General features: G+C 44.7%; 1 protein-coding gene across 10 annotated transcripts in view; it reads right to left on the minus strand.

Moving 5' to 3' along the window:
• The window catches only part of ppfia2 (PTPRF interacting protein alpha 2), a 144,763-nt gene that overhangs the window by 5,339 nt on the left and 117,452 nt on the right, over nt 1-21,972 (minus strand). For 5 of the 10 annotated variants that reach the window (XM_019276884.2, XM_019276882.2, XM_019276881.2 and 2 more), the window contains 22 exons: nt 21,420-21,566; nt 19,179-19,313; nt 18,409-18,492; nt 17,144-17,275; nt 16,986-17,048; nt 16,564-16,655; nt 15,164-15,296; nt 14,252-14,469; nt 12,766-13,006; nt 11,298-11,327; nt 11,068-11,198; nt 10,534-10,715; nt 9,692-9,782; nt 8,322-8,324; nt 6,228-6,309; nt 4,873-5,073; nt 2,681-2,743; nt 1,742-1,774; nt 1,488-1,663; nt 1,287-1,384; nt 662-837; nt 98-166 (listed from right to left, as the gene is read on the minus strand). In XM_019276884.2, coding sequence (XP_019132429.1) covers nt 98-166; nt 662-837; nt 1,287-1,384; nt 1,488-1,663; nt 1,742-1,774; nt 2,681-2,743; nt 4,873-5,073; nt 6,228-6,309; nt 8,322-8,324; nt 9,692-9,782; nt 10,534-10,715; nt 11,068-11,198; nt 11,298-11,327; nt 12,766-13,006; nt 14,252-14,469; nt 15,164-15,296; nt 16,564-16,655; nt 16,986-17,048; nt 17,144-17,275; nt 18,409-18,492; nt 19,179-19,313; nt 21,420-21,566 — 2,580 coding nt within the window. Of the gene's footprint in view, nt 1-97; nt 167-661; nt 838-1,286; nt 1,385-1,487; nt 1,664-1,741; nt 1,775-2,680; nt 2,860-4,872; nt 5,074-6,227; nt 6,310-8,321; nt 8,325-9,691; nt 9,783-10,533; nt 10,716-11,067; nt 11,199-11,297; nt 11,328-12,765; nt 13,007-14,251; nt 14,470-15,163; nt 15,297-16,563; nt 16,656-16,985; nt 17,049-17,143; nt 17,276-18,408; nt 18,493-19,178; nt 19,314-21,419; nt 21,567-21,972 lie in introns of those variants that run through there. The other 5 variants (XM_019276886.2, XM_027272127.1, XM_019276887.2 and 2 more) reach the window with 3 other exon arrangements.

The following is a 21,972-nucleotide window of genomic DNA, read 5'->3' on the forward strand; positions in this document are numbered from 1 at the left end:
CATCGGATCACGTTAAGGTCACGTTCGTTTTCGTTCGGACGGGAAGTGAGGTCACTCTCGTTGAGATGGAGGGGTGGGTTAATTACTTAAAGCTCACCTCATCCAGTCTCCTGTCGGTGCCCAGCGCCAGCAGATTATTGTACTCTCGCTCCAGAATCTGACGTGCCTGAGGGGAAATAAAAACAACACGCTGATTCTGAGCCGCACAAGGGCCTGGCTATTTTTAGCAGCGAGTGTTAACAGAGGCAGCTGACGCGTTGCGTCGTTCGCGCTGCATATCCATTTTACCTGATTACAGACGAGATGAGCAGTGGAAATTCACAGGGCAGCCTGCCAGAGTGACAGTTGGCAGATCTGCATGTTCTGATTCAGAGTCGACCAGCTTTTTGAAGGCGGGTAGCAACATACCTCTACTTTTTGACACAAGCTGGTGATGATATTTCTGTCCATATTCAGCAACTCTATGTTTAGCTTGACAATGCCAAAAAAAAACCTCAAGACCATTAAAAATGTTCCCACAATGAGGTGTTTGCATATCCAGGGTGGAAAATTTTCCAAATTTAGACCAGAGTCAGCTGGCGGACATCTGATTTTTGGCCTTTAAATGTGTTTAACCTTCTGTTGGAGGTCTGATAAAGTGTTGAGTGTGTAGCCGGAGTACCTGAGTGTTTTGGTTGGGGATCTGGAGGAGCAGCGCGAGACTGATGTAGTCGAAGTTGTCGTCCAAGGCGACCAGAGCTCCGTGTACGCCGCTCTCCAGCAGGATGTTGGCGTAGTCCCTCAGGCCTATGCTCTGCACCCAGCGGATGACCCGCTCGTTACTCCACACCAGTACGTCTGCAGACACAGAAGTACAGACATCTTGAGCTTATTCTCTTTTTATTCCTTTGTGTAACAATAAATATGTGTTCTGAGTCTGTCAGACCAAAGAAGAAAGAGTTCTAAACCTTAGGTGTCAAATTCAGGTGTCAAAAAATTAATTCTCAGCTCCAGGACTGTGGGGGCGTGTCCTCTGAATGTGCTGAAGCCACGCCCACTCGTGGGAGCAGTCAATCAGCTGTTTTGAAGCGACTGAAACGTGTCAGATGAGTTCAGAAAATGAACATGACTAACTTTGAAACACTCCGAGCTGAGATTAATTCATCTCTATCTCTCTGCTCAGGGTGGCCTCAGCGTGTCATCGAGCCACCCTTTAAGGACCGCCCACAAAATCCTGAGACTGAAAACTGGAAAGAACTTTAAGTTTGTTATGATGTTGAATAGTTTTTAATCTCGGGTACACTTGCCTCTCATTTCATGCTGGCTGTGCTCTCTGCGTCTCTCCAGTTCTTTCCGGTCATAGTTGAGCTTCTTCAGACCCATGATACCATACTGTAAACTTGTTCTGGTGTCAGAAAAGCAAACATACACACAGTCGTGATGAGAGAAACAAAAATCAAAACTATGATCATCCTTCATCATAAAGCAGCCGAGACGAGTCCAAGTACCTGTGGAAGCTGTCCACCATTTTGAGGTGCACCCTCAGGTCCTTCTTGGTGAGGTGGTCCAGCATGCGCGCATCCACCAGGCACTCCATGAAGTAGCTGCGGTACTGAGGTAGTCCTAGACTGGGCAGCCACTCGTTCCCTATCCACTCGTGGTTCATGTCGCCATACGCTAGAGTCTGATTGGAGAGACACGAGTCAGCTTCGTTCAGGAGCTCCTGAAACAAACAGTTTGCAGCAGCAGAGTTTCCTCTTACCTGTGCCCAGCTCCCCTCTTCAGACTGTGACTTCTGATCGACACACAAGAAAAAGAACAGAGTATAAGGTCATCTGATCGTTCGTTAACAACTGAAATGCAACCTGCAAGTCGCCATCCGAAGTTGCGTTTGGTTGTCGTGCGTCTACATTCTAAGAAAAGCCTTCTGGAAGTTACTGCTGAGCGAGTTAAAAGGAAGGAAAGTTTGAATTTGAATTGGTCTCCAGGGATTTAGATGTAAGATCGGCTTTTAGCGTCTCATTCCTGGTTTTTATTGGAAAAAACGAGAGCGGTTAGCCACTGAGAAACGGTGTAATTGCCTTTCTATGTTAGTAAAAGTGTCAAAATTAACCTGATTCTGTGTCGCTGTGGGATTTAGGTACCGAGGACGTTACAATTCAGTTATTAAGTCCAATTAAAATGTGATTATCACAATTTATTACCTTCATTTCAGGACAAAAAAAAAGCAGCGTACCACATGGCCACAAATACTTGAAACTGACAGTGTGACAATGATGTAGAAGTTCAGATCTCTACAGTTTTTTAAAAATATCTTTAGTTCTGCATGAGATAAAGAGTTCTTTCGGAGACAAATGCTTCATTTCACGTCCGTTTCCCTCAGGCTGACTCACCGATGTGCAAACACGAAGAGACGAAACGCGCCAGAAATAACTTCTCTGGCCAGATCTGGTGATTTTTTGGTGGGATGTTTTTAGTCGCAGTAGCACAGAAATAAACAGCCTGACGTTCAGCAAGAAGTGACTCAAACTTTCACTGAGCCAACATCAGCAAACACGAGGCTCCAGGCTCGACATTCATAGATTTATATTCTTAAAAAAACAGCAGAACCTGCAGCTAAAATCCAGTTTTAAACTGATAAGAGGGGTTTTAATGACCCAAACACAAACACCAAAAAGGGCAAGGACACAAGGGGACTGACCGTTTTGGAAGGGGCTGCCATGGTCTCCATCTCCTCATGGGTCACCCATACATTGCCTGACGGCTACAAGGGGCAGAGCCCGAGAGACAGAGCAGCAGCAGCAGCAGCAGCGACAGCAGGGTTGGTAGTAGAGGTCCGGTAGGAGGGGCAAGCAGTGTTAAAGAAGAAGAGCAGCACCACTGTAAGCCAATAGTGTTATAGCATCACAGTCAGATCATGAACTGGCCCCCCGAACCCCGCCAGGGGGTCAAAGGGCGATATGCAGAGGACAAAAACACAAACACAGTACATGTACAAATGACACAGAGGAACACACATGCACAACACGGAGGGCCGAGTAAATTAGTACCACCAACAACCGACAGACACATGACTCATCCCTCTCCATCTGTACTCGATTAGTAAAGGTTCAGTTCACTCAAAATACAGTGTCATCTAGTCATGCAGGATGTTTCGGGGGCAATTATTTCCATGAATTATTGATCTGTTGAGGATTTCCTTGATTAATCAAATCGTCGTTTTCTTTAAAAAATGAAAAATTCAGTTCACTGTCACAAATCAAAGAAAAGCAGCTTTTTATTTACTTTAAAATGATTTAAACCATAAATTGATCATTAAAAATCCTGTTTCTTTCAGTGACTAAATGTTTGTTTTCCATAACTGCTGTCAGAGGTTTTAATATATCGGCACAGATAACTCCCGCACGGCTACAGAACACTAAAATGATGTTTGCGTGAACTGATTCTTTATTTTCATCGTAGCTGGCGCTGCGTCGTCGCCGTAGCAGCAGTGACTGAGTCTGCAGTCACAGCGGCAGGTAAAGCTGTCACCATCCAGATAAGGACGATCCAACAAGGGTTTTTCCACGGGGCCCGGGTCGGTGCCAAGTCAAGCCGTGATGACATTCCCGTTCCACCACTGCCTCATAGCGGGGGATCTTTTTTAAAAGTCTCTCAGGACTTTTGGAGCTTCTATCTGAATCTTACGTCGGCGTCGCTCCTGTGTTTCAGTTTGTACCTTCACATATCAGCCTTGTTTTGAAGTTTTATTGTGAAGAAGTCAAAGGAAACGAGGGGACCGTCACCATGTTTGCAGATCTTCATGAGTTATTCTGTCGTTCTTCTTCTTCAGACATTGTCGTCAAACTAAACAGCTCGACTGATCGTGGCTGTTCACGGCGTGGCTCGGTGCCATTACTTCCCCTGCTATGGGAAAAACCCTCTTAAGAGTCCTAACACTCCTTCACTTGTAATGGTGGAGGTAAAACCACCAGTTTTTTACCCCTCTCCCAATTTTCTGCTCGATATACACGTCCCGCCATATTTACAGCATCTCCGTTAAGGCAGACGAGGGGGTTTAAGTGTGACAAGCGTGGAGTTGCATGCTCTGTGATGAAAGTTTCATGAGGTGTGGAAGTGGGAGGGTGAGGTAAAAGGAACGGAGACAGGAACAAAAACAGGAGAGGACAAGAAAAAAATAAGTGCAAGAGCTTATGAGTTATGACTGCTGCATGCATAGATGGCGCCGTGCAGAAACCACAAACACAAACTTTAATGAATATTCTCAGCTGGGTCGGCGTGACAGTGCACAACTCCTCATGTCTGCGTGATGTATGACCTGCGTCGGTTTGTGCACCTCCAGCGCAAAGCGCATTAGTCCTCGCTCTGCAGCGCTCGCTTATCGTTAAGGAACAGCACAGTCCTCAGAGGCCGTGTGCAATTACCATGACAACAGGGAGCTATGAACGAGGCCGCGGCGTGGAGTAACCGGAGGGCTGAAATAACGGGACACAAACGGGGCCCGTCACGACTCCCACTGTAATATTCACTTATCACAAAAAGGCTGCAGGAGATGGAAATCGCCGCGTCACACACGTCTGGAGGTGTTATGCATGGAAGCAGAGAGGACGCTCGGTCATAGAAACATTTGGCAGAACTGCTCTGAGGAAGAAGAAGTGACGTCCAGCCACACTGATCCACCTCTGTTGGCCTGTTAGATTATAAAATAGTTCCACCTTTTCGGAAACATCAGACAAGAAGACTGATGCCACTTTGTATCCGTCTGTTCAATATGAAACTAGAAACCATCTAAACCATCTAAACGTTCCTTCTTCCTCCTGATCAGCTCCATCTACTACACAAATGTTCCTACAGTCCAGTCTGCGTCCACGTGTTTTTCTCTGTACAACTCACGGTTCTGGAGGTGGGCGGTGCAGATGGGCTGGTGAGGGAGACCATCTCCTGGATGGCGAGGCGAAGCTTGAGCCGGTGCAGCGGGTTACTGATGCCGATCTCCCTCTGGATCTCCGTGTCGGACAGGGCCGACATGATGGCGCCGCTCTTCACGTTGGCGCGGCATGCCGCCACGTACCACGCCGGCATTCCCAACCACAGCTTGGGACATTCAGGACATGATTTACTCATTCATACTTTTTTAAATATTCAAATTTGACATTGAAATGAATTGCACAACCTTCAAATCTTTCTACAAACCTTCAACACTTTCAGCTTCCGCTACTTCTACATACTTTGTGCTACAGAAAGCATTCAAGTATATCTGTGTTCAGCTCATTCAGCACATCATGGCATGTAATTTACCAATTCATACCCTTTGTACTTTTTAAAATATTCAGCTTTTTCCATGTCTATTAAATTTTACATTAAAATGAATGGCCTTCAAATCTTTCTACAAATCTTCCAACACTTTCAGCTTCTGCTACTTCTACATACATTCAGCTACAGACTTCATTCAAACTTTAAACTGTGCACAAGACTTTGTACTATTAAACTTGTATTCAACTTTAGAAAATGTTTTACAGTTTTTGAATTATTTGACTTTTATGGGTTGTTGTTTTTTTCATTTTTGCATCAGGTCTTTCAGCAGCAGGTTTTCTAGTTAACTGTATTTGTCATTAAACAATTTACATCTTATTCCTTTAAAATCTGAATCATTTCTTTATCAGTCGTTATTGGATTTTTGTCTCAGGAGAGAATAATGTGTCATTTTTGACTCGTCCATCAATACCTGGTGGCTGCAGGTCACCTGCTGAACATTAGAGGGCAGTCATGTTTCTATGGAAACGCCGACCGGCCACTTCTTTACAGCAGGTACACTGATCCAACAACTCTGCCGTCATATCTACTTTTATAAGGCTTATGTTTCAGTTTTTGTTGACACCGTCAGAGAGGTCTTAATTCAGCTTTTATGTTTATTGTTGAGGCTGTAGTTTGAAGTCATATTGATAGTAGAAACATTATTACCTTTCTGAAACATTATGAGCCTCGTAAAAGTAGAAAAGTAGAATATTCTGGCAGCGTGGTTGGATCAGTCAGTCCAGAAATAAACGCAGCGTGAGCAGCTCACTGCAATGATTCATCATGAATTCTGTTATTTTGGTTTTGTTGTTAAAATATTAACACAGATTTTTTGGAATAGCTCGACACAATTACTCACAACGTATCTATGCATCACATATTAGATCTATCACTACATTTAAAGTCTTCACCTCCACTTTAAGTATCTTGTACCTGAGTAGATCTGATCTTACCTCCAGCCAGGCTACGACTGTGGGCCCGTCCCATTGGGCGAAAGGTAAACCCTTTCTCCTGGCCTCCTCCAATAGCTCGTGTCTGAGAGGGCGGGGACAGAGGAGAGCACGTATGAACGCGTGTAACTCATCACATCATAACAAGCACACACCTCCTCACATCCGATACACGCCCTCTTAAACTCTCTCACATCCTCGCTCCTGCACACTGCAGCCAACAGTGTGTGTGTGTGTGTGTGTGTGTGTGTGTGTGTGTGTGTGTGTAGTACATGAGAGGCGAGCACTCGTACACATTTTATCTCAGAGTCCAGCCTGCACGCTAAGAGTGTTGGAAAGGGCAGTGTTTTATCATCCATCTCTGCGCTGCCAGTCAACAGACACACTCACACTCACTGGATTCATGAGGACGTTCTCCAAAATCCCTAATCCTGACATTTGTCCCCGTCATACACCTGCAGTATTTCTAATCTTAAATGTACTGCCAGTATACGAGTCGGACCGTAGTAATCTTATTAACTTGATAGATTTTAATGACATCATGTGGAAGTTAAGGCTGTCAGCAAAGGAGAAAGTGATTTTCTTTACTTTTCCCTCATCACAGCTACAAATGTCATTAAATCTTTGCCAAATCAGCCTCAAAGTTCTTTTCTTTGACCTTAAAAACAGCAGCTCGCCTCAAAGGGCCCGTTCGGTAGCTGTTCTGGAGCAGATTCCCGGCTCCAGAAGAACTTTTGTGAATGGACCTTGAGTTGAAAACGTGTATTTTAAGTGTATTTTAAAAAGGACGAAGGCACCGTGTGCTCTCCGCACTCGTACACCTGGAAGGCGCTGTGCTCCGGCACCGGGCTCAGTGAAGCCGGACACCTACACATTTCTAATCTAAAGCACAATCGCCCAACTCAGCATCTCCGAATTAATTCTGCTGAGAGAGATTTTCTCCTCACTCGTACTATTGTTGCTGCAGTTTTTTGTTTTTGAATCACGCAGCATTGTATTTTTTTAAAAAGTTACTTTTTCACATTTATGCTGTTTCTTGTTGAAGTGTAAGCCAAGAGCGGCGTTTTTCTTCTGCCTCTCTTCGAGAGCTGCGCCGATGTAAGCGGCACCTCGTCGACAGAGATCAGCGGATAGATGCTCTCGGGGTTTGTCGTGCACGGAGCTATTTGTGCCGTGCGCCCACACTCGGCGAGACACGGAGAGCTCGAACATAAAAAATAAAACTATGGCCGGACAAACAGGGAACACACTCGTACTCACACCCACACTCAACAAAACAATGCCGCCCACATTTCAGACAACGCGTTCCCTGAGCGTGCTGCGTGCCAAAGAGCTTGACAAGTGGGGGAAAGAGCGGGCGCGGTTATAAACATGACACAGCGTCGAAGGCCTCAGTGCAGTGAAAGGGCGCTTAAACACAGCATACACGGTGAAATGTGTTCCATCCCAAAAAACACAACCAGGTACATTCACTGTCTTTATCTATCCAGCACATGGGGGGAGAGAGCCCATGTTTTATGTTCAGGTTCAGGTCTAAAAATAAAAATGCATGGAGAGATACATCCACTGAACATAGCTGGGGAAAGGGAAGTAAGGAAACAGTTATGACAAATCATACAAACAAAAAGAACATTTGACATTCCCATAACCAGATATTGCAGCTGGTTATTTCACACAAATAGATAGATAGATAGAGACACATATAAGGAGGAGGAAGACATTCCGGGTGGAACAATTGGGCCCCAGTTTTTTGTTTTTATTGTTTTGTTTTAGCGGCGGCACATTCTCTGTCCAGCCATGGATGCAGCTGCAGCATTGAAACTGTAAGAAGGGGGGGAAGAAACGTCTTCAGATGGTAAATGAACCAAAAAACAAAAAAGAAAAAGAAAAAGAGAGATGCGATGATGGCGTCGTTAACGGCCACGAAGGATAGAGAGATAGATAAGAGACGTCAGCTTTGGCACTGGTCTTTCAGGGAGGGAGGGACGGAGGAGGGTGTGGGTGGAGGATGAGGCGGACAGACAGGAGAAGATGGCAAGACGTGAGACAATGGTCATTATCATCCAGGAGGGCACTTTATACATCCTCACAACTTACCCGCTTTGTTAGAGTCAAAGGATGGTGAGAGGGAGAGGAAGGGTAAGAGAGGAGAGAGTCGGAGAGCAAAGGAGAGAGAGAGAGAGAGAGCGACGGGGAGACAAAAGTACACAAAATGTTAATGACTTATAGGCAATTAAACCGTACGGCTCTAAAACAACACACACACACACACACACACACACACGCACGCACACACACATCTCACAATGGAGGACATTCGTTTACAGGAGCATCCGTAGACCAACAACCAACAAGAATAATCTTCTACGATGCAGTCCTGACCAACATCTCGTGCATCAGAGGAAAATGAGGAATGCACCGAAACACAGCAAGACCCCTCCACCCGCCTCCACCCTCCGACGGCCTTACATTCAAATGCTCAGTTACATTCAGACAGACTCTGTTAGAAAATAAATAATTAAAAAAAAAAGACGTCACGGCAACAATGAGACCACAGCGCGGCATTGATCGACCAAGATGCTGAAATGGAAAAAAACAAAACAGTGCAGGCAGCTCGATGGCATGCAGTGTGGAGGAGGAGGAGGAGGAGGAGGAGCAGGAGGCGCCAAGATGCAAGGTGGTGGTGGTGGTGGTGGTGGTGGTGGCGGTGGTGTGGCCTTAAATCCCGGACACCGCTATGAAGAAGTCAGTGCAGTGGAGGAAAAACACATTTGTCAACATACAAACAGGTACACCATACTCTCTATCGACCGACTACATGGGAGGCAAAGTTATTCGTCATGACAACTCAATGTGCAACTTCGAGCAAATGACATTCATCATTTGGCAACAACTGGGACTGGGCATGGCAAATGCACACACACACACACACACACATTCACACACACACATGTTCTGCAACACTCCTGCTGAAAGATTTGATTTGCGAGATCTCCTGTAGGGCAGAACACACCCCCCCCGATCTGACCGTCACATAAAAAAACACATCTATAGCTTCCAAATTGACAAAGTAGCTTTGTGAGATTAATTGGTTTTTCAGCCTGGATCAATAGTCTTGACTTTGGCTCTGTGTCTGAATACAGTGAGGCTGATCTCTGCTCCTGGATTCTGATCCAGCTTCTGCTTTTCTATCGATCCTGCTCTCGACGTGCGCTTTGGCATTACGTACAGCGCTGCTGAGAGCTAAAAGGTAAACACAGGGAGGTGGAGGTTATAGCCTGTGTGTGTGTGTGTGTGTGTGTGTGTGTGTGTGTGTGTGTGTGTGTGTGTGTGTGTGTGTGTGTGTGAGAGAGGTCAGAATGGACTATGTGCTGTAAGATGACCTCCACACACACCGTGTTTCTCCTGCATATTAACAGACTCCACTAACTGTGACGTGTGACGTGGTTCTCTGAATGAACGCTTACTTCTTTTTCAACCTGCGGTCCTTCTCCGCCTGCGTTCCCAGCTTGCCCACCCCCATGTCCTGGCCCGCCATGTCCGGGTCCATCATCGTCGCTAAGAGGACGAAGAAGAAGGACAACACAAGGACAACGAGTGAACATCGATCTGAGATCGAGGCTGTATGATGTGAAATAAACAAACATTTATGTTGCAAAGGGGTGGAACGTTTCTGGTAAATCTTCAAAAATATTCAATGGGAAATAAAGCTGGGGGGATTTTTGGAAATATTCCAAATCAGAAACTCCATGGGAATTATGGTTTGGAAATATTCCAAATCAGAAACTCCATGGGAATTATGGAAATTTGAAGGAATTAACTGGAAATTTGGGGTAATTTAAACAAACTGTATCATATCCAAACAAAACACGACAGACATGCAAAATAATACAATTTAAAAATCAGTAGAATGTTATCAAGTTTTAATTATTTTATTGAACAATATTATGTAGCCCACGAGCTCTAGCATGTGTCTTCAATAGTCTCTGTGCTCTGTGGGCTCTAAAGTGTGGTCCAGGTACAGACATCACCTGTGCAGGTAGGGGGCGTGGCCTCAGTAGTCGTGCAGTAAGCAGTGTGCTACGTGCATGTGATGGAGAAACAGCAGATATACTGTAAGTGGACCTGCATGAAATCTGGTTGTTTTAGTCCAGATTATGCTAAAATATATTTTCCTTAAATTCCCTGTTAAGGGCCAATCTTCAATTTAATTCCCATGGAAAGTTTCCAACCCGACCAACAACACATTTAGATAAACCTAGTAGGAGTTTAACCACCTAAACTGTACGTTTGGTTTTCCATTGCTCACCTTGTGGATCGACCATGACGTGTCTGTGCGCCAGATGTGCCAGTCTGCCTTTCTCCTTCTTGCCAAAAAGCCGTCCGATGGAGGATTTGATGCCCTTCTTCTTTGGCTGCTTGTGGAGGGAGTCTTGGCTGCTGGCTACGCTGCTCAGTGCGCTGGCCTCTGCCTCCAGAGAGGCCACGATCCTGAGCCCGGAGAGACATATTCAAAAGTTTCAGGTTTTTACGAGATCATTTCTCACTCCGGCTTCACTTCTCCAGCTTATTTATTCATGCCAATTACTGAAGACTGACACTGCTGCTGCTGCTGCTGCCTGTGATTTAAATTTGAAAAAGTACCCACATCATCTCCAGTGATAAAAACATTAAATATTCATGGCAAACTGCAGCTAAATTGGAAGCTTCTATGTGGGCAGTAAACCATCTAAAAAGACGACTACGCCGTCTGAAAAAAAACTAAAACATATTACAAGAAAGAACAGAATCAGCATCCAGAGGCAGAAAGGCAATCGAACAAAAAAGAAAAAAAAACACCCACCCTCGTGCGTCGTTGTGCGAGGAGGCTGGCAGTGTGTGCGTCATTCGGACGGTGCGCGGCGTCGCAGGTGGAGATGTCTCGCACTTTATGGTGGCCTTGTCCTCGCGGCCGTCCTCGTCCACCGCTGCGATCTGAGGGACGAACGAGGGGGCGGGGGACGTTAGATGTCATGGCAGCGGTTATTAAACTTTCCATTCATGACATCACATTCAAAATCTGCAAGCGTGTACCTTTCTCCTGTGTTTCCTCAGATCGCTGGGCTGTTGAGGACAAAAAGAGACACTCGTCAATATATGAAACACTTCCGCGTTGGTGATAAATGAAAGACTATTGGCTCATTCATAAAAATATCATACACCATTAGATGCTCACAAGCCTTCGCCCGGCAGCAGAGCATCAATTCCCAGATCGATACAGAGGGACACAGACGGATTGGTAAACAACTCATTTGAGCGATCGATAAATCAAAGCGTTACTCCGTGAGGAGCCTCTGGGAGAACGCACCCTGCACCCTTCTCTTGTTCTGGTGCATTATGGGGGCGTGTATGAATATTTTTTTAGAGGTATTTCTTCTTTGACGGGCACATCTGGAGTGTTTGCAATAAGACATATTATTGTCTATTCTGGGAGGAACTGTACGGCAGCCTCTCTTTGCATGACGACAGCTGACACGACTTTCCCTGCACGGACTCTTTAAAATTTAATGTCTTCTGTAGCGACACAGCTCAACATGCAGAGATGTAGAGTGTATAAAAAATAAATCGATATGAACAACTGCCGACTGTGCACGAGCTGCTGTGGACATGGCATCCTTTGCACAAGGGACAGAGACATGTCTTATATACAGTACGTCTCTGTGTACTTTGCAGTAGTACCGTCTCAGTTAACCTTAAAGTACACACTCAGACTTCACATATACTCAAACTCTAATCAAACGCCGCCGTGCGATGCGAGGACGGTAAATCTCTTCTGGCCTTAGAGAAACCGTCAATCATGGCTACAGGCTGCAATCAGAGAGGAATTTCAATCCACGTCGCCTTTCACACGAGGAAACAATATCACCGGCGTTAAAGAGCAGCACTTGTTAAGATTTACCTGTCGAGCACGCCGGGGTCTGAACATTTAAACTAATCGGATGGATGAAAATGAATCAACTCCGTTTGAGTTATGGAGGAAAATAAGTGTCACTCTTCGACTACAAAAGGAGAAATTGGGATTGTTGCAACCATGTAGACCTTTAATATATATGTATATATGTATTTTAGTTTCCTAACTAGACCCCAAGGGGTCATCCACTTTTTTTATTTGCTTATCTACGTAAATATATATTCCCATAAATTCCCATGAAAACCTTCCAACTTTAAAAATTCACAGAATTCACCAAATTTAGATAAATCTAAACATTTTTGGAGTTGAACTACCTAAACTGACCTTTAATATATATGTATATTTGTATTTTAGTTTTCTAACTAGACCCCAAGGGGTCATCCACTTTTTTTTATTTGCTCATCTTTATTTTTATCTACGTAAAAACTCCAAGACCTCATCGGTTCTGTGAAATGTCAGTGAGTGTTCTTTTTCTGTCTCCAAATGTTGAAATATTGACCGTACAGCAGCTAAAGAGAGGCTCTGCACCGAGGCTGGATATATTTAAGGGTGGCTGGTGGTGTGATTACAGCTCTACGTGAAGCAGCTTACCAGTGTCATCACCCCCATGCGCTCCATGTCCCGTGCGGGGCTTCGAGGGTCGAGTTTGGGGGTAGAGTGTCCGCTGGGCGGGGAGGAGGAGGCCAAGGAAGAGGCGGTGGCCGAGGCAGTGATGGAGGCTCCGTGGTGGTGCATTCGAGCCAGGTTGAGGCCCTCGAGGCTGACGCTGGCCACCCGGTTTTCAATCTCCTCCGCCCGCAGCTCCGTCGACTCCTTCTCCTCCTGGATCAGCCTTGGGAGGAGGGAGGTCAAAGGGTTGGAGTTTAAGTCTTATCGGAGGATGTGGTGGAACAAATTCCATTATACGGCGACAGCACGAGGCAAACTAATTAAAGGCCATAGAGAGGAGATAAAAGGGGCTACAAGTCAAGTCATTAGTTTGAACATACCCGGCGTCTAACTTTGTAATTAGTCGAGAGCTCGACTCTTTGGATTCATGATCACTTTCTGCCATCAGATCTGAATTAACGCCGTCTATTGATGCGGCTGTAAATTAGCAAAGACCAAACGGCACATTAAGAGCCCTCCAAACACAGAACTGAAGTAAAGCTGCGCCTGAGGTCAGGAATACTTATCAGCACAAGATAATTAGAGCATTAACAGGAAGGAGGCGGATCACATTTCCCTGAAACTGATTCTGAAGTGTGAGCTCGACAGATCATTGCATGAGAGTTCGGTCAGGAGCAGTTTATTAAAGGGATAGTTTGAGGGTTTTTAAAGGTACTAAAGCATGTAGCAGATGCTTTTATCCAAAGCAAAGGGAAGAGTTAGAGTAAGAACTCCGGGCACAATATCCCAAAGACGTTTCTTCGCAAGTTTCAGGTACTTCTGTGAAACCCCTTGTCGTCTGACGTCACACATCGGCCGGGAATCGAACCCAGATCAGCCGCTTGGGAAGCAGCTTCGCTCACCACTAGTCTACCAATGCCTTACAGGCAGCACTCGGCATGCTCCAAGTTTAAGGGAGCAGATACACCGTGTGCAGCAGAGTTGGGCTCAGGCGTAGAAATCCGTGAGCTCTACAGTTGCAGCGGTAAAAACACTTCGGTCGTATATTCTTTTTTTTTTGGTAAAATACATTTTTCTGCCGACCCTGTCCACAGCACTACTTCTACGGCGGGAATTGTGTCCGCGTCTCCAAACTTGGAAGCGGGAAAGTTAATTCCTGACTCGAACACAAGCCGACCTGCTCTCAATGCCGTGCATTATTTAATACCACGAATATAGATTTTGGGCTGGAATATCACTTACGAAGATGGCAAAGTAAAGAAACCTAAAAGCAACAGAGACGTTTTAAGTAATCTGCAAAAAAAAAGGGGGGGGGGATCCCAAATGGCTCGGCTTACCAGGACTTCATCTCAGAAACATATCGCGTGTTAACCTGATTTGAAGTAAAAGGGATTAGGAAGGCAGCAGATCGATATGTCTGGGAATCTCTCTTATATTAGATTAATAAACTGCGGCGTGCGCCCGGTACCGAATCTCTTTGTTGATTGCGTCCAGTTGCTCCTGCAGCATCATGGCCAGAGTTTGTGCATCGGAGTGGCCGCTGGGCGAGAGCAGATCCATGGAGCTGAACAACGTTTCCCTGTCGTCGTCGTCGATGTCCGACATCTCCGTGTCGCTCTCGAAGTGGTGGCCACCCAGGACCCCGAGCTGCTGCGAGCGCCATTCGTGCTCCCCCAACGATTTAGCCTAAAGATAATGGACAGACTGTGAAGACCAGGCTATATATTATAATTCCTAATTAAACATCATATTGGGGAATTAGAGGCGTCCTCAGGGAGGTGAGACCTTGTTCTGTCGTCAGAGGTCTTCAATCAGTTAAGAAAACATGATGGCAACACATTTTATCATCCTCCTCTAAAATAATGTATATTGCCTCATTATGTCTGGACTTGCTGCCTCCTTTCATATAAAATAAGTGCTGACAGAAACACTATCCTGGGAGATGCTAGTCTGAACTCTTCCCTTCATAGCCCATAAAAATATATACTCTATACCCTCCCGGTGATGATATGTTCCTCTTCTTAACAATGCATGAACTGTACACTAGCCCTGATGCACCGTGGCAGGGACCGACTGAAAAACGAGGCGGCCACACTAAAGTGCTGCCTTTTAAACTCGCCTTTATCTCTCTTAATACTATAATTTTGTCTTAAAACATACAAAAGGACAAATCTGCTGATCTGCTCTTTAAGTTAATTATATTACCATAGTGGAAACACTTAGCACTTAATTATTACAGCCTCAGGATGTGCCAATCTCTGACTTAAAAACTCTGTTTGATAAAACACGGGGGGGAGTAATCGGGCCGGGTTGAAAAGCTCCAGCGCTTTGAAATGAGAATGAAACACCAGCCTGTTACTACGAGGAAGACGAGGCTCACCTTGGTTTCACGCAGACCCATTCGGCCTCTCCTCGGCCGGCGGATGACCTTGGCTGAGCGGTAGTGGTCCGACTGGGTTTCAGCCAGAGATCCCAACGAGAATCGGAGCTCAGCCGACGTGTCCAGATGAGACCTGAGGAGGAACTTTGATCAGTAACACCGCACTGCAAGTTTCATACGATAAAAAAGCCTGAGCAAATATGTTCCAACCAATCAAATCTACCCGGAGCATGGCTAATAGTCGGACACGGTGATGTGGTGTTAAGTGCACTACATGAAGGATCAGTGCTCGTTACGTACGCCTCTATGGTTGCGAATGCTTCGTGCAGGGAGGATATCATGGATGCTGCTGTCAACACATCAGCGCTGTAACTCTAGAACTTGATGCGGTATGAAAGGGAAGCCAGAAAACATCCAAGAATAGACACGGAGAGTTTAGTGATAGCGGCGTTTCTAACAATAGTGCAGTGACGGATGAAATAACAGGATCACTGCTGGAGTCCGTAGAACTGTATTCCTGCAAGAACGTAGCTCAACTGGATTTGAGCAACTTCAGCTACAAACTTCTTCATGAAGCATCTGTGTCCAAACACTGACTAATGGTTGGACGCGGACCCATCTTTGGCTTCATGCAGCTACTTAATTGTCCGTGTGCTCCAGAACTGCAGTGAAGTGGATCTAACTTTTTTTGTGTTTGGACCCATCAGACTGACAAGTTTCATTAGCAGAGGAGAGGCACGGATACTACAGTCCGTAATACCTGTAATAAAACTTTATTTTCCATGATTTAAAAGGCTGAATCATGCGTAAACTGTCTTCTGGTAATTATAGCTCGGCAACTGTGACTAAGCATTTTTGGACGGGGTATCAATGTATTATAGAACCGGACACAAAGATCTATTAAGTCCAAAAAAGAGCTGCTCGCTTGTTGCCAATTCATTTTTCCAGCTTCTGGGTTCACACGTGTAGTCGCTTTCTCGACCTTGAGGGAATTTACGAATAAAAAAACCTCCTTGGATCAAGAATCTGTAAAATAACAAGTCATAACTGACCTTGATTGCAGTTTGACGTGTCCCGTCAACACTTTTACAGACGTCTCTTTTATTAGAATGGGGATCTACGGAGAGAACTTTTTGCTGCAATACCTCGAGTGACCACCGGACAAAACGGAACCAAAGGCTGAGCCGAGACGCCATATCCGATATCTTAAACTACCACGGTATGAGGTGTGTGTGGATCATTTCACCCTGTTATCGTCGTGAAAGCGGTGCAAGAACAGCGAGATTAAGCGTGGCCGAGTTTGGTGAAGACTCAATTTCAAAAGGTTCAAAGTTCAGTGGACTCTTCAGGGTCCGGTGGTCTAACATCATATACGGCTGCGACGCTCTTAATCCACCTACCGTGACAGGGTGGGTTCTGTGAGGGAGCCTGCCCTCAATCTGAACTGGTCGAGCTCCGACCTCAGTTTCTCGATCTCCTCTGCCAGCTGCGACTGAACGAAACAATTTGACAAGATGTGATCACAGGACTCGTCTATAATATTTAATCAGTACATCATGGAGGAGTCAGTCATCTCGTGTTGCGTCAACAGTGTGGAGAGCCGGCGGGGTTGATTATCTTCATATTGCTGAATACTTACTGACAGTGATACTTTCTTTTTTATTTATTTTATACATGCTGCTTATGAAATTTATCTCATTATCCTCCCCCGAGTGCGTTATGGTTATGAATATTCACTTTGCCAACAACCAACCTCATTATTTTTCTATTAAAACTGACTTGATTAAGTCCTAATTATCATTTCTCGATCTCTGCAACCTACTTTTTCTTGGATCGACTCCTCGTACTGTTTTCTGTAACCTTCAGAGTCTTGGATCAACAGATTCTGCAAAGAGAAAGTAAAAAAAGCGCAGATTAAAAATACATCTTCTGCCTGAACGGACATTAACGTGTCCGTGGAACGTGGCGGCCGTCTTTCACCTTTTCTTCCAGAGCTGCCATCCTCTCCTTCAGGTGGAGCTGAAGACGCTCGTTGGACTCTGTGAGGAGTCGGTCCACCGTGTCCGAGAGCCGCTTGTTGTGCTCCTCGTTCATCTTTTCTCTCTGTCGAGCCTGAAGGGGACGAAGTGCCGAAGAGTCAAGAGTTCGATTTTTAAAGTGTTTGTTCAGCTAGTGGATCTTATTCGGCTTGTTGTGATCCCTGAAAGCAAATCAATGTCTTGTTGTGCCCATAAGTACAATAGATTATATAATACAAGAGATTTGTTATATATAAAACAAGAAACGTTGAAGCATTGAAGCTGCTGTTTTTTTAAAAATCATTTTAGCAAGTATTTGCCATGAAATGCCATAATTTGTTTTTAAGAAATTCTGAACTGCTTCTCAGTGTGAACTAGTAAAAATAATAATAATGCATCTAACGTTTCCACTTCAGGCCTGAAATCAGTTTTTTGTGTCCTGCTAGAAGTCTGAACCATCATGTTTTCATACGGTTTACTTTTTTCTATGGAGGACTGTGACTGCCAAAAAAAAGACAAAATAAATAAATAAATAAATATGCCGTTAACTGCCTCAGACTTAATTTTAAAAATAAATGTGAATGAACTCAGGAGACACTTTGAATAAAGCAAAAATGCATCGGGACATGTTTAAAGAAACTACATAAATAAATAAGGGGGGAAATAAATAGCTTGAAAGTTCAAATTAAATTAATAAAATAAAAGTAAATCGAGGAATTATTACAAGAAAATATATATAGAAGCAATAAAAATATATTATTTAATTATTGAAATATTCTTGATATATTTACTGGAAAATGAAGGGATTTATTCATGAAATTGTTTTATTATTTTATTTTATTTTTAGTTACTTTTTTGGGGGCCACATCACATTTTATAAATTAACGCCTACATTTATTTTAAATATTCAAGAGAAAATTAATGAATTGAATTCAAATACTTTTTTTTTTATTTTGGCAGTGGCGGTCCTCCGTACAAAAAGACGTTTTTGGGGATGTTACTATAAAAAGTGACTTTGATGAAGCTCGTGTGATCTAAAATAAGTATCACTGCACCATGTGTGAACATTTTACAAACCAGCGTGTGTGAAACACCGATTTGGTCAAGTGTCCTTGGTGATAAATCAGACGGTGTGTCATCAGTCACAGTCGCCTCAGGCTGTCATGCTCATGCAGGAGTGGCTGCCTGGTTAACGTTGCTTGGCACGACGCCTCCGTGGTGACTCACCCTTAGCAGCTCCTGGTTCTTCTCCTCCAGCTGGCATTCCAAGTGCCTCATTCGCTCCTCAATGCTCCCGTGACGCTCTTCCGCCTACAGATGGATCACAGCATAGACAGGACAAAAGAGGGGCACGATGATCTGCCGATGATCCATTTGACAGGCTACAGCGGGGCAACAAAGAGAAAAGCAGTGGCGACGACACAAGCCAAAGCCTCTATCCCAAAAACTCAAAGATGGATATCTATCGTTTTTTTTTTTTAAAGCAGGGCTGCAGAGAGGAGCCGGTTGAAACAAAGAGTGACAAGAAGAAAAGATGGAGAACGAGGCCACCAAAGGACAGAATGAACGAGGAAGAGAGCTCCTCTAGCACTGCCAAGTATGTGAGCTCCAGCCAGAAGTGCCATGCAGCTGTCCCGTGGTGGCAGAACAGCCAGAGCAGAATCCCAGAAAAACACGCTCGCCACAAAACACTAATAAGATAAATGAATGAAATCTGCTCTCTACAGGAGTTGGCAGTAGCTTGTGATGCCCTGTGGGACTACCTTCCTAAGAATGGAGTTCATGTCTTGGAGTTTAGCTTCCATAACAAAGTGATAATCATCGGGGGAGGAAGAGGAGCTGGAGTCAGACTACGTGGCCGAGGAAGAGGAGAGGGACATGTTGAAAGGTCATGACACTTACACATAGGAAAAAAAAAAATCCAGAGAGTCGAGGGCATCTGTGGGAATGTGTCAACAGCATGTGTCCACAATGCGTGCATGTGCGTGCGTTCTCACCTTGGTGAGGGCCGCTATCCTCTGGGCCAGTTCGGCCTCGACCTCCGGCAACGTCTCGGCCTTTCTCATGGTCTGCTGGAGCTTCTGCTCGGCCAGCTCCAACCTCTCCTGTAGCTGCCTGTTCTTCTCCTCCATCTGCACATAACAAGCGTGGACGACGTCAGCAGGGAGTTATATAAAAAGATGCTGCAAAGTGGTGATGCCACTGTTTGGTTCTTCACATTAAAAGCCTCTCGAACTTAGATTTTTGACTCAAGAGTTGCTACGCAAAGTATTGATTTCATTGATTGCAAAGAAGATGCTGTTCCTGCTAAAAAAGAGAAAAACACTTTCACACAATCTGATGAAATAAGTGCTGCAGACACATGCACATCATCCCGAATTCACCAAGAAAACGGGTAAACGTGGTAATATAATATTCATAATTATGTTTTCATGCATGCATAATCACCTGAAATATTCATAATTATGTTTTCATGCATGCATAATCACCTGAAAATAAGAAACTTTATATTTTTGTTACTTAAAAACGGATCCTTTTCACGGAAGGACGTCAGCACAGACAAACTAAATACCGACTTTAGACCAAGGAGGCCTTTCAAGCGACGTTTTGCAGAATCTGTGTCGTGAAATGTGAAAATAATTCATCGGTCTTTGAGTAGAGGAGGACTGAATGTGCCACCATGAGTCGGACTTTAACTCAGCACACACCGGTAATCGCCCTGATTAAGCATTCAGAAATGGTACTCGCCATTATAAAGATGGAAATCAAAGCCGGCGTTCAGCGAAGCTGCCACCAGACGACTTGTATTTCCCCTGTTGCGTGTTCAGACTTTTCTCCCTGCTTTGCTCAGGGCTCTGATCAGTTTTAAGACTCTTTTTTTTGGGGGGGTGCTAACTTGGCAGTCTTTGCCATCAGCGACAGATGCTCTGCTCCCCAAAGCATCGAGCCTGGCAGCTCAATATGCAATAATTAGACTGGAGAGGGCCAGAGCTGTGTTGTGTTGTGTGCGTGTCAGTGATATTTCCAGTCTTTTACCATCCCGCCGGTGTCTGAGATGACACCGGGGGAAACGTGACTTGCGACGTGCTCCCTCGGTGCCCGTCGATCTTTTTTAGCCTTTTTCGCTCAACGTTTCTTCTCGTCCTTCTGCACCGACGGCCAAAGTCTACAATCCCCTGAACGGCTCATCTTCAAACATTAGCAGCCAGATCCCCCAGGTTCAGCTTCTGGCACCATAACAAGCAAACTCATTACACAGCCAATGAGGGAGTGTGTTTGTAGAAAGATTTTTGGTAGCTTTGGACAGAGCCAGGCTAGCTGGTTACCCATTTCCAGTCTTTGTGCTAAGCTACACTAAAGCTGCTGGCTGTGGTCTTATAATAACATGTGAGAGCGTGATATCAATTATGTAACTCCAAATGTCTGACTGTTGCTTTAACAGAGGCGTCCACTGGTGTCTATGCAACTTTCTCCACAGCAAAAGCCAAGGGGTGCTCGAGTGTGTGCGTGCATGTGCGTGATTACTTCTGCTAATATTAGTGTGACATTCTTTCTGTCCTTGCAGAGCTCAGCTGGTGCTTAAGCCTGCACTCATGAAAATGTCAGTCAATCTTCTACGGCCGGGCAATTTACGTAATTGGCTGCAATGAATCAGCATCATGGTTTCATCATATTTTACATCGTCTGCTCGGAGTGAACATTTAAAGTTAAATCATCGGCCGTAATTTCCTCTGACATTATGCGACACGATGTCAAGAGGTTTTTTTTCTCATTGCCAAACCTCTTAGAGGATCAGCTCTAAGAGCTCCGTTAACTGACATCTTACATAACCAGCTGTGCATGAATGTTTTATTCTTTTGTTGGAGAAAACGTCTATGAATGCTCCATTTCAGCAGCCACCTGGACCGACTGTGCAGACCCCACGGCACAAATCTGACAAGAAATCACGGAGGTTTTACTGGAAAACACAACATGTCTCGATGATCTCTCTGACAGTCGGTCACTCTGACCTCACAGACGCTCCGCTGGGATTCAATGCATGTTTTTTTTTTTTTTTAAAGATTATTTTTTGGGCCTTTTATGCCTTTAATGATAGGACAGCTGAAGAAAGACAGGAAGCAGGGGGCAGAGAGAAGGGGCAGTAAATTAGCCGTCCGATGCGGGATTCGAACCGGGGCCAGCTGCAGCGAGGACTATAACCTCCACACACGGGGCGGCCGATTCAATGCATTTTTTACCTGTCTGAGGAACGCTTCCTTATTGGCCAACTCGTTCTCCAGTTTGTCGTTGATGTCGTGCACCGAGGTGGACTCCCGCTGCGCGCTCAGGTAGCGTTTTTCCAACGTTACGATGCGTTCCTCCATGTCCTCTTTCTGACACATGGCCTGCACACACACACACAATCAGAGTCAATACAAGTGATAGCATTCATCTTCTCTCACTGATTAATATTGTAAAAAAAAAATAATCTGCAGATCATTAACTTTGCTATTTAATATCTGCATGATGCCATAATCTCATTGCAAAACATGAATTATATAAACTGTAATTACAAAATGTTCTCATTACAGCGTGGACTGAAATATGAGTACATGATGACTCAGCTGAAGTTACAGCATGCAGTCATGCAGTAATTGACCCAACAAAGCAAACTTTTCTCATCAGATCCGACATGTATGACACGAGCACGGTGTAACAGTAAAGCTTCATTAAGCACAGAAACACGCAGCGTGTATCGCCTTGTATCTCCACTCTGCTGCAACTTTATCTCTGGAGCTCTGAGAGTTCATT

This window comes from Larimichthys crocea, chromosome XX (assembly GCF_000972845.2).
Source record: "Larimichthys crocea isolate SSNF chromosome XX, L_crocea_2.0, whole genome shotgun sequence".
Lineage (NCBI taxonomy): Eukaryota > Metazoa > Chordata > Actinopteri > Sciaenidae > Larimichthys > Larimichthys crocea.